Source organism: Capricornis sumatraensis, chromosome 10 (assembly GCF_032405125.1).
Source record: "Capricornis sumatraensis isolate serow.1 chromosome 10, serow.2, whole genome shotgun sequence".
Taxonomy (NCBI): Eukaryota; Metazoa; Chordata; class Mammalia; order Artiodactyla; family Bovidae; genus Capricornis; species Capricornis sumatraensis.
This window is the reverse complement of record NC_091078.1, coordinates 7,515,765-7,530,122: the sequence shown is the minus strand read 5'-3', so window position 1 is coordinate 7,530,122 and position 14,358 is coordinate 7,515,765. Positions and strand designations below refer to the sequence as shown.

The 14,358-nt window shown below is 38.2% G+C and overlaps 1 protein-coding gene across 4 annotated transcripts in view; it reads left to right on the top strand.

Moving 5' to 3' along the window:
* NRG3 (neuregulin 3) overlaps nt 1-7,485 on the top strand; it is a 1,218,667-nt gene extending 1,211,182 nt beyond the window's left edge. For 2 of the 4 annotated variants that reach the window (XM_068982542.1, XM_068982540.1), the window contains exons 8-9: nt 1,092-1,262; nt 6,978-7,485. In XM_068982542.1, the coding sequence (XP_068838643.1) occupies nt 1,092-1,262; nt 6,978-7,485 (679 nt within the window). Of the gene's footprint in view, nt 1-1,088; nt 1,263-6,673; nt 6,746-6,977 lie in introns of all 4 variants that reach the window. The other 2 variants (XM_068982539.1, XM_068982541.1) reach the window with 2 other exon arrangements.
* Nucleotides 7,486-14,358: the final 6,873 nt, after the last annotated feature.

The window sequence follows — 14,358 nt, the reverse complement described above, 5'->3', positions numbered from 1 at the left end:
GTGATGCCATCCAGCCATCTCATCCTCTGTCACCTTCTCTTCCTGCCCCCAGTCCCTCCCAGCATCAGAGTCTTTTCCAATGAAGTCAACTCTTCGCATGAGGTGGCCAAAGTACTGGAGTTTCAGCTTTAGCATCATTCCCTCCAAAGAAATCCCGGGGCTGATCTCCTTCAGAATGGACTGGTTGGATCTCCTTGCACTCCAAGGGACTCTCAAGAGTCTTCTCCAACACCACAGTTCAAAAGCATCAATTCTGTGGCACTCAGCCTTCTTCACAGTCCAACTCTCACATCCATACTTGACTACAGGAAAAACCATAGCCTTGACTAGATGGACCTTAGTCGGCAAATAACATATGGTTATTTGGCTATTTGGATGTATGAATCAAATGAAATATATGATCATACATTTATTAAAAGTAAACTCAAAGGGTTGATATGGGATTATATAAAATTGTGTGAATCTTTTGAAAACTGTAAAACACTATAGAATTTAAAGAATCTTTAATTCAATAAAAATGTTAGGAAAAGGCAACCTCAAAAGAAAAATAATTTAGGTTCTAAGGATTTATGAAAATTTGAGATTGTGAACTGGAGAAGTAGATGACATATATTTTAAGGAAACAACGGCAATTAAAATAAGGCTTGTTTGTTCAACCACTAACCCCACTGACATGTTCGCCTTAAGGCTTCTTGGGTTTAGTTCTCATCACTGTTTAATAACAAGACCATGTTTATTTCTATTAGAGGCCCTGCTGGAGCATGGATGACAAGGGAGGATGGGAATCAGGAGCTGGAGCATTCTTTAAGCTCACCTCTCAGGCTGGAAAGCTGCCATTATTTTAGTCCATTGTGCTCCAGACAGGAATGCAAGAAACAGAGGAACTGAACATCTCTTCTTCGTCTGTCCAAAAATAAAATAGCTTCAGCAACTTTCAATCCCTCCTAGCCAATATCTTGCAGGCATGGATGGAACCTGGCCTAGAACTCTGAGGATCTGGGGTGCAAATACAGTGCTTAAAGAATCTGAGCAGCCACCTGTGAGGAAATGGCTACGATCAATTTGTTTGTTGATTTTCTTTCCACCAGCAGGACCCTCTCCTCTTGCTGCAGTCCAGGGCAAAGGAGTGGTATGCTCCATAGGAATGCCTTCAGAAGGACACCCCCATCACCCCGAAGTAGGCTGGGTGGACTTGTGGGACCAGCATATCAGCAACTGGAGGAATCAAGGATCGCAGACCAAGATACGATACCTTGCCAAGGGTAGGTCTTAAGAGCAATGGAATTTAGGGCGGGTTTCCTAGAGTTTTAAATGGAGTTTTTAATGTTCTTTGGGGTTTTATTCACTGATTTCCATCACCAATTGGCTATTTATGCTTGCTTCCATCTTTGTTCCACAAAAGAATAACTATAAAGAATAGACACAATGGAAGTAGATATTAGGGAAATGTTAGATGGAAAAGAAATGTAACATTAAGAAGTATATAGATATCTACACTATGTTTTAGTGCAGTTTCTAAAATAACTGGGAATGTGTCTTTGACTTTAAAAACTAGGGATTTCTTAGGATGAAAAAGTATTCCTTCATCCTTAGGTTTTGGGGAAAAAAAAGACTTAATTCTCTAATGACTATCGTGGAAAATACCATAAGCAGTTACTGGTAATACAGAAGTAGCATCTGCTCCATAGAGCATTCTTGAACGTGTCTCAGTCAATGCTGACGGCATATTGTCAAGGCACAACTAGCTGAACTCAGATCTCTAGTTTTACTCACAGTGCAGGGGTGGAAAAATGGGCTTCGGACTCAGTGGCTGTTGCCCATCCTTGCAGTGCAGAAAGTGCCCCTTCTATGAGCGGACATGGACCTGCATGGGGCTCACAGAATGGTGAGTAGAGTGTAGAGTGAACTGTAGACACCACTTACCTAACTGACATAAGCTCTCCAACCAAAGATGGCAGCCCTTATCAAAACCAACAACCTGGATTACTACTTGTTTGAATTTGAGAAAGTTTTATCATTTAAGCTTGTGTTTTCTAGTCTATAAATTGAACAAAATAGTGTGAGCCTTCCTGAGGATTGTCAGGCAGATTAAAAAGAAATGACATGTGTCAAGAGCTTGTGCCTGACACATAGTAAGCAGAGAAGGGGTACTTGTATTTATTTCCATGGGAACTATTAAAGTATTACTACTAATTTCAAGAGCAATGTAATCAGGGTTTACTTCAGAAAGTCTAAGAATCCCTTCCCTCACTCAAGCCTGTTTCCTGCTGCATCAAGTTTTCTTCTCTCTCTCTGAATAAGCCAGGCTACATTTCTTTGGTCTGGGTGATTTTTCTACCCAGTCTGTAGCAAGTTGAAAGTCAAAGCAGGTTTGAGCTCCCAGATTCTTAATTTTGTCTTTCCCTCCGGGCAAGATATACGTGCAACAGTGCCGTGTCTGACAAATCTCAGCAATAGATTTCTGTAGGAAGGCTAGAAGATAATAAATAAATAGCCTGTGTCTCAAATTTTGTAATTGTGAAGCAATTCCAATTGGACTGTAAAATATATCAGTACAGATCTGGGGTGAGATTTACACATTCAACATAATAGCTAAGTTGTCCAAAATACATAATACAAGTTTCAGGAAGCAGTTTGCATCTCTATTTGCCTTATGGCTGGAAAAGGGGCTTGCATTAGCCTATAGTTAATTATGTTTCATAATTATTTTTCTTCTTAAATCACTAACAATGTCTGTTATTTAGGTATTCCCCTAACCTTCTCCCCACTGCCCCGGGATGAATGTTAGAATGAGAATGAGTGAGTTGAAATCAAGCTCAGAGATGTTGTGAGTGGACAGAGAACCCAGTCCATGCTTTCTTTCCTCTGCTGGGTACTACCATGGCTATCGTTTCATATGTATGAGTAAGAGGATGCTCTGTGACAGGCATAGGGTTGAACCAAACATACACAAATCTCCAAGGCCCCAGAGATTTCCAGGGCATGTTCAGGCACTGTTTTGCTTTCTAACTCCTGGGGGACTTAACGATCATTGGGTTTGGCATATTCTCTTCAATTGGCTGGCCACATGCATTTTCCAATGTGATACGCACACAGTGTTGATAAATGATGACTCTTAAGTCACTGTGTGCTCAGCCCAATGAATCTCAGGGAGCAATCTCATTCTCAGTTCTCGAGAACAGCTATTTCCCACTCCTGGGGGACTGACCATCTCACCGGACTGGAAATGGAATTGGTAATAGAATTTCACAGCTAAAAGCCTTTTTCAAATCTGGCCCTTGCCTGGAGGGGGAGTGAATGAATTTATAAGAGCCGTCAGCCATTTGCTGTTTGTTTATTAAGCACGTGGGTGCTGTCTGCTAGTTAGACTGCCAGTGTATATGATGTCTCTCCTTGGCACTAACTTCAGCCCAGCTTGAACCCAGTGTCTGACTTGGTGAAGCCTGAGGAGGGAATCAGGTGGAAAGGAGCTTCTTCAAGAGCCTTTCCCCTGATCAGTGGGTTGGTGTCGACTATGGCTAGTGGCTCACAAAGCTCTGAACTGCATTATGTCAGGCAAATCAAACTGATGGATTCATATACTAAACAGAAAGAGCTAGACTCACAAGAGACTGCTACCTTCAAAGTAGAAGGGATCTGAAATATACTTATCATCCATCTCACTTAAATAGCAACTTCACAAACTTATATTCAGTTATTCTTCATGAAGTTTAGAGATGAATTCGTGAAAGATAAAAGAATTTCAATGGTGAACCCAAAGATGAGATATCCCATGTAAAAGAACCGTTGAATACCAACCTTTCTGACTCAATAAACCACTAAACCAAGAAAGGAACATGAGGAAAAATCTGTCATGAATGGCAACGTATAAATGTGGAATCTCTAATTGTATGGCTCCAGAGGGAAAATTAGATTCCTTCAATTTAGTCTGTTCATTCTAATGCCATTTGCACCAAGAATTGGGTCCTAGAGTCCTCTGGGGAAACACATGTTTCTTAGCCTGACCCTTGAATTCCTGGGAATCAAACGAAATGACTAGTTGTTGAAATCTTCCCTCTTTAAAAGGAGGCTTTGTTCACATAGCTACAAAGGAAATGGCACATGTGCTTACTTTGCTGAGGGATCATCAGAAGAAGGGCAGTCCAAACTGGTACTTAACAGTCAATGAATGATGAGCTTATGGATAGAATGTGACAGTCATTGACTATGATGGAATGTAGAATTCTGAGTATCTTCTAATCAAGAATCACATCTAGAAATTTAACTTAAACTTCTGGAGAGTAGTGTCCCCTCCTACTCAAAGATCAGTGCTAGAACACTTGCAGCAACTCTAGGAAGAAAGGGAGGACCACCAGTGTGCCTCTACTCATTCATGCAGAGGCATCAGTTCAGCAAGTCCTCAGAGCAGCCCCCAGGTCAGCATTACAACCTGACAGTTTTAATTAATGAGTGAACTAAAGTGAGGCTTCCGTGTTTGTCTGAGACTCCAGAGAATGTAATGGTGGTAGAACTTTTGAAATATTTGCTGATCCAAAACAAAGTCACATTTTTGGAGAGTTATAATAGTTTAAAGTATACCTTCATGTTAGGGCAGCATTTTAGATTTCAGTTGTTGCCAGCGTGTGACCCATACCTAGCTTGTGAGATGACACATAAGTCAACTACACGTCCTTTCTCATCTATTAGCTGCTCTTTAATCACTAACTTGTGCCCAACTCTTTGTGACCTATAGCCTGCCAGGCTCCTCTGTCCATGGGATTTTCCATGCAAGAATACTGGAGTGGGTTGCCATTTCCTTCTCCAGGGGATCTTCCTGACTCGGAATGGAACCCAGGTCTCCTGCATTGGCAGGAGGATTCTTTACCACTGAGCCACCCAGGGCAGCCCACAGGCATATTGGAAGATAGCTCCAAGTCTGGCTTGAATTGCCTTTGATTATTTCTTAGTCATGTGACATTGTGGACTTGTTAAAGTGTCGGTTGACTAAATCCTATAAGATATTTACACCTTTAGCCATCATTTTTACAAATATGTTCAGATCCAGGTATTAAAAATTGACATCTGTCATCACTACTTTTCAACCTGTTAGATTCTACTCATGGATCTACTCTGATGATATCCATGTGAAAGATGATTTTATCCTAATAAAATTTCATGGCCCTGTGCCATTGGTGAATCTGACAGCAGACATTTTCTACCTTCATACGCATTAATGGTGCTAAGAAGAGAACACAGAAGCCTTGAAGTTGGCACCTTCCTTCTTGTTGAAATTGATTCATTGATCAGAAACTTTAAAGGTTCAGATTTTCAGTCATATAACACTAAGGAGAAAGCAGTAAGATCCCTTAGGGAATTTCCTTCTATGTGCCTATATAGTTTCTGCAGGTAAAGATTTTACATCCCCAAAAAGGTTGGGATGCACCTTGAGATGCCCACTCATTTAAGGCCTTGATAGTAACAAAATAAGACAACATAGCTTTAACTGCTTCCTCTGCTGCTTACCAAGAGTATAATTTGGGGCAAGTCATTTGGGTATTCCTTAGTCCAGTTTTTTCGTCCATTAAATGGTAATAATAATAAACCACACAGTGTTATATAAATCAATAAAGTAATTAGAGGTGAAAGTGCCTTTTGAAAGCTCTGTGTGAATGTTAGCTCTTGTTGTGTTAACTAGGATATTAAGAGAGTGTTTACCTTAAAGATCTGTTCATGTAGTCCTGTGTCCATTCCATCAAAATGTATTGATTGCCAACTCCATGTTGGGCACAGTGAGAGAGGATGGAACTGCAACCTAAAGCCATTCCTCATTTTTCGTGCTGTCTGGCAGAAAGACAGATCTCTAAATTTCTCCTAGCTTGTCTTTACAATAAAGGCTTCTATTTAGTATGCAACACACTTTGTTGCAATTATTATTTCCGTGTATAAACATGATTTTTATTTACATTATAATGTAAGACAAGGAGAATGAGATTTATTATACTGAGGGTGAAAATGTTTAGATTATGCTTAAATTTTAATTTAAGGTTAAAATTAAGTAAAAATAATTGAGAAATAGGATAAATACTACTGTTCATTTCTGTGAATCTACCATATCTCGGCTCCAATCTTTGGCTTTAGAGAGTTCAGAAGCAATGGAAAATTCACCAACTCTGAACAACCAAGAAGGGGGCCAGCTAGATTCTGGTATATTAAATGACTTGGAATGTCATGATGGCATTCTGGACAGGCCATCATCACGCACCCATAAACTACCTTACTTGGCTCCTGAAACCGTGTGAGGAACATTACTAACTTGATTGATTGAGGCCCTGTGGAACTTCCCGCATGTTCTTCTTGGGCAGACAGGGGAATTGTATGCCTCTCATCCCATCTTTTAGGCTCTATAAACTGGCAGTGAGGGAGTTCCTATAGAACAGTCCATTGGAAATTGGACTTGGGCTCCCTAAAGTCAGTGTGAAGCAGAGAAACTTAGGACTGTAGTATTCTGATGCTGAAGAGTGGGCTTCCTGATTGCCTCCACCTAGGGTAGCCACAGGGAGTCTACTGGACTAAACCAGGGCTGAGAGGGTGGTCAGGTTGATGGAGTGGAGTAATGCCATTATGGGTTTCCTGTTTGTCGCTATGGAAGGGCCACACTCTTACCTGCTCAATCCCCATTTACTTTGTATTCTAGGATAGAGGTCAGGAAGACTATATCCCACCTGCCTATACAGCTGTGGTGTGTTGAAAGATCCCTGGACGTAAAGTAAGAAGATCTGGGTTTGAGTCTCAGTCTGTCACTTATTTTCTGTGTGACCTTGGGCAAGTCACTTCACCTCTATGAGCTTCAGTTTACTTCTCTGTTTAACTGGGAACATAGTATCCGTCTCATGGGGTTGCTGTGAGAAGTCAGTGAGATGATGCATGTGGAAAGTGCTTTGTTGACTGAATATTGTGGGGCAGGGAGCAGAATAAGTTACACTTTGTTTCTTTTCCAGGTACTCAGCCAATGGTTTAACAACCCAACAAAATGCATCAATAAATATGCAACTGCCTTCAAGAGAGACAAACTCCTATTTTAATAGTTTGGAGCAAAAGGACCTGATGGGATACTCATCCCCAAGGGCCAGTTCCGTGCCCATCATCCCTTCAGTGGGTCTAGAGGAAACCTGCATGCAAATGCCAGGGGTTTCTGACGTCAAAAGCATCAAATGGTGCAAAAACTCCTACTCTGCTGATATTGTCAATGTGAGTATTCCAGTCAGCGATTGTCTTACGGCAGAACAACAAGAAGTGAAAATATTGCTAGAAACTGTCCAGGAGCAGATTCGAATTCTGACTGATGCCAGGCGGTCAGAAGACTACGAACTGGCCAGCGTAGAGACCGAGGACAGTGCGAGTGAAAACACAGCCTTTCTTCCCCTGAGTCCCACAGCCAAATCAGAACGAGAGGCACAATTTGTCTTAAGAAATGAAATACAAAGAGACCCTGCATTGACCAAGTGACTCGAGATGTAGAAATCTGTGCATTCTATGCTTTGCTCAACAGGAAAGAGAGGAGATTAAATACAAATTATTTATATGCATTAATTTAAGAGCATCTACTTAGAAGAAACCAAATAGTCTATCGCCCTCATATCATAGTGTTTTTTAACAAAATATTTTTTTAAAGGGAAAGAAACGTTTCAGGAGGGATAAAGCTTACAACTAAAGCTTTTGGGTAGAATTCTGAATACAATTTCAGTTAGTCCCAACACTGTCCTCTTTGGTTCTTAGTAGATGTGGGCAATTCAGACCCTCTGCCCCACAGTGCCAGTGGCCTCATTAAAAGTGCTGGCAGTTACCCAGTTTCAAAGAGAAGAGATGTATGCTGAGGGCGGACGTGCCAGTGAGCAGGTGGCCCTTGCCATGTGGCTTGCCAATCTCAAACCCTAAATCTCTATCCACTCGACAGCCTCATCACAGGTTATGTCATGTCAACCAATGTAATGTTTTCTACTTACTTTTTGAAGAATGGCACAAAGACTCTGAAAGGAGAGGAACAGAAGATAGAGGGCATCATGGGGCAATCTTAGCCACTCTTATGTGCCAGCTTCCTCCAAAATTTGAAGGCACAGAATCTCAGAGGGAGGTAGGAAATTGCTATAGAAAAAGAGACAAAAACATCACAAATGTCGTGTCACTTAAAATCATGCTAATAGAAATGTTTTTCTTTGAGATTGTTTAGGGGCTCCAAAGGAGCATCTCTGTGTGTGTGCCTGTGTGTATGTGTGTGTGTGTGTGTGTGTTTGTGGGGGCCTGCTCACTCGAGCACCGGTATGCTGTATGCACATATGTTCATTGTGCGTATGTGTGTGCATGTGTGTGTGTATTCAGCTTGCTAAAAATTTGTTCTGAAACATCAGGGAATCTAATATTCAGAAGAAAAAAAATTTCCCTCGTAGATCTGTTCACTTTAAATTTTTTCCATTAAGTAGAAAGGTCAGTTAGTAAATCAAGATCACTTGCATGGTGGGGTCCTACAAAACTCTTGACAATGTCTAGACCATTTTCTGATGTGAATCTTTTTGAGAGGAACAAGTATTGGCTCATTAATGATATCAGTATCACAAGGCAAGTTGGGGATGTGTACTTATTCTGAGTCACGCATACTTAAATTATTTATACAAGCCAATGATCAAATTAATGGTTACCCTTTGCTTTCTCATCATCCTCATTACTATTTATTTTATAGAGAGTCTACCATGTGTGGACCAAGACAGTGGCTTCCGTGGTTAATACGGAAAGAATAAATTGTTGAAGTCACAAAGCCCAGCCTATTCAGTTCAAAGGAAGTCCCCCAAAGAACAGTAAATTGTGCTGTGTGTTCATTTGGAATAAAGCAATATTTTTACCACTGCTAAGGTGAACTGAAACTTCTCCTGAAGATTTGTCTGTTTTATTTACCCTTCTTTTCATGGGGCAATCAAGGAAATTAGTGTTTGCATAACCAAGTCTTTTTCCAATTATCGGTGGTGTTGAGTTGTTATGTTTACACTGTTTTAAATAAAAAGGCACAGTATTTGAAAGTATATAAAAGATTTCTTTTACTGAAGTTTGGGAAAACTTTGATTAAAATTTCTTTGTGGAAGATGCACATTCCCTTGAAAAGGAATGTAACTCTTTCTGAATCAAATATTGAATATATACAGTTCTTATTTAAGATTAAGCTGTTTCTGCTTAGAATACATTGCGAATTGCTCTTTGAGAATATTCATTGATAATAGACATCATGTCATACAGGGAAAATAAAGAACATTGTGTTCTTAACACTGTTTAGTGGAAACTCAACTCTCAAATGTTGAAAACATTTTGGTAGAAACACATTTTATGTTTAACAAAATGCTTTGTGGTAGTCACTAATTGTTTATTTTGAATATAGAGGTAATACTGTTAGACTCAAGATTATTATATGTTTTTAATATCTCAATTATCTAAAATCTCATTTAGAAATATCATCTTTGGGGAAATTTTGAGAAAGATGGTCTTAATTAACAGGTATATTAAAACCCCATAATTTGCCTACCCAATGTGTTATTATATTTAAATTTTTCACAATTATCAAACTCATTGGAAGTCTTCTCAAGTCTGTTGAAGTCAAGCTTGTCTTGGGTTTTTCACTAAAATGTTACCTGTTGCATATGTAAATGAATTCATACAGAATCCACCTGCTTAGGAGGTTGTATGTTCTGTATGAAGTTAATGTATCATTTACTCTAAGAAGATCAAAGGTTGTCAATCAAACTTAAGTCCTGATCCAACCCTTATTTAAAGTAGAACCATGTATTCTGTGATTATAAGCAGCCTCATGCATTCTAAAGGGTATGAACATCAAGCATGTCCACCAGCAGCCTGATGTAAAGTTTAGAGATACAGTTATGTCAAAATTGATAGTGGAGACAGAAATCCTCCATAAAGAGAAATTATTAAATGACCACTGAAGGTGACCATTATCTCCTTTTGGAATATGAAACTCTCCTATGAAAAGCGTTCAGACTCAAAAAGCACCTCTTTGGGCACCAGCAGACAAGTGCTGATAAGCATCAAGATTCTCAAAGCTGATCTAATGTGGCCAACACCTGGAGACGTCAGTACCTTGTCTTTCAAGCTCACATGCCTACACTGAAGTGTTTACTTCTACAAGACACTATTGATTTTGCTTCATTTTACCTGTATTTGTTATGAGGATAGATATTTGGAGATTTGGTAATTGAGTAAGTTGCAATTCATTATTTATTGGAGAATGAATGTCACTCATTACTCTCTCACTCTGAATCATTTCCTGTCTTATTTTATATAAAGTGTACATTATTCTGATTTGCCAGTGACTTCTATAGAATGCTGCTTAAAATATATGAACAATTTTATGCTAATGAGAAATAGTGGAAGTTATGTTGGAGAATTGGCATCTAAATTTTCTCCAATTTTCTTGTGTATATTAATTGTTCAATGGTTTACACTCTTGTCCAATATCTACCTTGCTATGCGTGAAGGACTACATATTTGTAGATTGATAAAATCCCCAATGATTTACATTATCTCCAAGTATCGATAGCCAAGTCCTCTAGAGGAGAAATGGTGCAGTTTTTCAGGACTCCACAGTTAACTTGTTTTGATCATAACATAGCAGACCTACCAGAGAACAGAAGGGCCAGGTAGATTTCCAGAGAATGACCACTGGCTTCTGGACTCACTGACAGGTACGAGTTGAGTGGGGCTTCTAAGGCTTTCAGTAACCAGCTGTCCACCAGAATATGCTTGATGTATGCAGCAGTCACTCACACTTACCTTGCAGTATGGTGCTACAGGAAACCATGACTCCCTGAGTGAGCAGGGGGGAAATGGTGAGTCCTCTAATTCCAACCCTGTAAACCAGAAAATATTTCCCTTAGACAAGTGCTATGAAACATTTCCCAACTGAGTACATAGTATACTTAGGAACATATCAGGAGGGGTGGGGTTTTTATTTGAGCTTTTGGTATCCAGGAAACATTTTATATATAAAGAGTACTTTTGAAATTATTATCCAATTGTATAGATTCAGTACAGTGTTATTAAATGATGGCATGTCTATACTATGTTTGTATTTTAGTCTACACAAATTCAGTCTTCATCCAAGAAAGACCAGCACAAAGTTTCTGAGCTGTTCTCAATTTTAAATGCATCCCAGTGTCATGGGAAATGAGGCCTTTAAATAAGCTTTATCTCTTCCTCTTTTATTCTTTCTTTCCCTGTTAAAGAAATAGTGAGGGTAAAAGAAGAAATTCATTCCTTAAGATCAACATTGTTCTCTTGTAATAATCTGTTTCCTACTGTGACTACACACATACATATATAAGCATATATGTATGTATAAAATATACATGTATTACCTTTAGGTGTTGGATTATTTTGGTAGCTTTATTTTTGTTTCATTGACAGACATTAAAGTGATTGCCTCATGGAATGCCAATGAAATAAAAACCTTAGAAATCAGCCAGCTTGGCAATGTTTAGGTAATATGGGCATTTTCTGGTTCTTCCTCTTAGGTAAGCAGAAATTTTCTTGAGTTGGAAAAAATTCAAAAGACCCTGGAGTAAAATGTCTGCTAGATTATCTCTTAGAAATGAAGAATAAACTATGGGTATATATGATTACCTGCCCTGTGATGTATAAGCTCAAATATATTTTTTACAATTTTATATATTTAGTTCTCTCAAAGGTGCCTAAACAGGCATCTTTGATGTCTAGTACCCACTGTACTCTAGTGAAGAGCTGTGGTGAGGGCAGAATGGTGGTGGGGAAGCTGCGTATTAATGCTGATTACCCAGTGAAGACACTAGTAGCGATGACCAGACCGAGACATGCTTGGCTTCTGGTACTTTAATGCCTTTGTCATAAAAACCTGTATTGATGGCACATGTATTGTTGCCTATGAAAGAGTTAATGGTGTGATAACAAATAATTCTTATTGTTGAAAATGAATTAGAAGATCTTTATGTTGGAAGATGACATTGTGAAAGCTTCTACTTTATGTATATATAATAGTATCTCCATGATCCCATCTTCAAATGAGAAGGATGATCTAGCTTATCTTGAATTTCCAACTGGATGGAATGTTATGCAGTCATTCCAACAACTCAGACATTACATTATTTGTCTTCTAGTAACACAACCCTTACCATTTTAGCCATCTGGATTGGGAAGATCCCCTGGAATAGGGAACAGCTACCCACTCCAGTATTCTGGCCTGGAGAACTCTGTGGACTATACAGTCCATATGGTCACAGGGAGTTGAACACAACTGAGCGACTTTGACAACACCACCCTTTGGAGAGATCATGGCTGTAAGACTCCAAAATTATTGGAATCGTATATTGGCTTGTAAATAAGACATTTACAATATTCCATTTAATTTCCATGAAGAAATAGGATCTCTTGTGGGTGTTTTTAAAGTAAATTTATGTATGCCAAGTAATAATGAAGGGATGGCCAAGTGAAAGTTGCTCAGTAGTGACTTTCAAAACCTGAACATCAAATTGCCCCAGACTTTTAAGTCTGAATTTGCTGCAGATTTTTTTAAAAGAAACTATAAGCTGTGAACCTTTATTGAAGCCAGAGCAAAGGGTTCTACAGAGAAAGCATGACACCTGGAAGCTGTTCTCCTGTCACAGAATCCATGACCCACACTCATTGGATGCACAAGGTATTTGCTGATATTTCTAATTATTTGCTTCTCAAACTTCTTAACATAAACTCTCCAATTAATAGAGAATAAATTCTCTGGAGAATTTCAGAGAATTTATGTTAACATTATAGTTGGAAATAATCCTGTCTTTGGGGGACACAATAGAACATAAAAATGCAGAGTTTACATACAGAATGTTGGTTGTAGTCACTGTTCGTGACAAATCAGTCTCTATTTCCTCTTCCAACAGCAACCTGAGTAGCATCAATTTTTCCGTCTATAATTGTATCTTTTCATTGAGATCTCAACATCTGAATTCCTAAGTATTTTATAAAACAATACAGAATTTTGAAAACTTGAAACAAAAAAATATATATCTCTTTAAACTCTGTTGGTTTTTAAAGTTATATGGATTCGATGTAGTTGTTTACAACATTGAAAAAGAAGGGGGAAACTCCACCATTTTTTAACTTTTTAATGTATTTAGAGTTCTGCTAAACCCCTCACATGGCCTTGGTACATTTTACATTGATAATTTTCTTTCTGAAATAAATATAAGGGCTTAAATAATCACACATACACAGCATAGTAAACATAGTGTGTTAAAACTAAATTTTGTATCCCTTTTCCTTAGATTTTTTTCCTTCATAAGTCACCCACGTATGTGAAACTACAAACTCCTGTGACAGGAAATACCTTGAACTCAGATGTCTTTTCAAGGAAATACTTATAGCAAGAAAATAGTGATGATCTTTAAAGTTTTGTTCTATACAATCTGCTTTTGAATTTTGTCTTTACCAATAAAAGTGTAGAGAATAGACACATTTGTTCTAGCTGAAAGAAATAAGAGCATGGAAAACTTACCTTATAATCACTATACAGTTTCCAGTAGCCAAAGTATATATTTTAAAGGTAATTAAAAGGAAATTACTTGGCTCTTTCTTACTTTTTCAAGGATATGATTGAATACATTAAATCTAAATAGAAAATGAATTCCCTTCTTAATATTTGACAATCATATTTTAAAGGATGAAAGTCACATGGAGAATACCTGTAAAATGTTTAGCAGAATATTTTTAGTTGTTTAAAATAAATTTACCAAAACTGATCTTTCTTGTGCCTGTGATAATAATTTTGCTTCAAGGAGTACACATGTATGTGTCTCCTTTGACTTTTTCCAAGAAAACTTTTCAGAATGATGTCCACCACTGTGTGGGATATGAAGGCTATGGGAAATCATATGAGCTGTATGTCCCTTGACATCCTAGTAAAGTTCCATCTTACATGCACTTTGTTTCCAGGGAGATAAATCATACTGCTTATTAAAAATGAAGACATGAATTTAATAGTCAATTTAATCATAATCTTTGACTTCACGTAAGTTTTCATCTGTGGAGGAAATCTTTGACTACCATATCCCTATAATAGCCTTTGATGACGCTGGGCACTTAGATTTCCCTTAGGTTAGATTCTTACTGCATGTTCCTCTTATCTCACTTCTCTTTTATTAAACAGGGAATTTTTCAGCTTAAATGAGAGACTGATGTGATTTTGTAGAAAAAATACAGCTTTGTTCTTTTGAGTTGTGTTACTAGGGGGAATAAACTAGGAATATTTTAAATGTGATAATAAGGTTCATGACTTTAACCAATATCTTTTCATATACAGACATA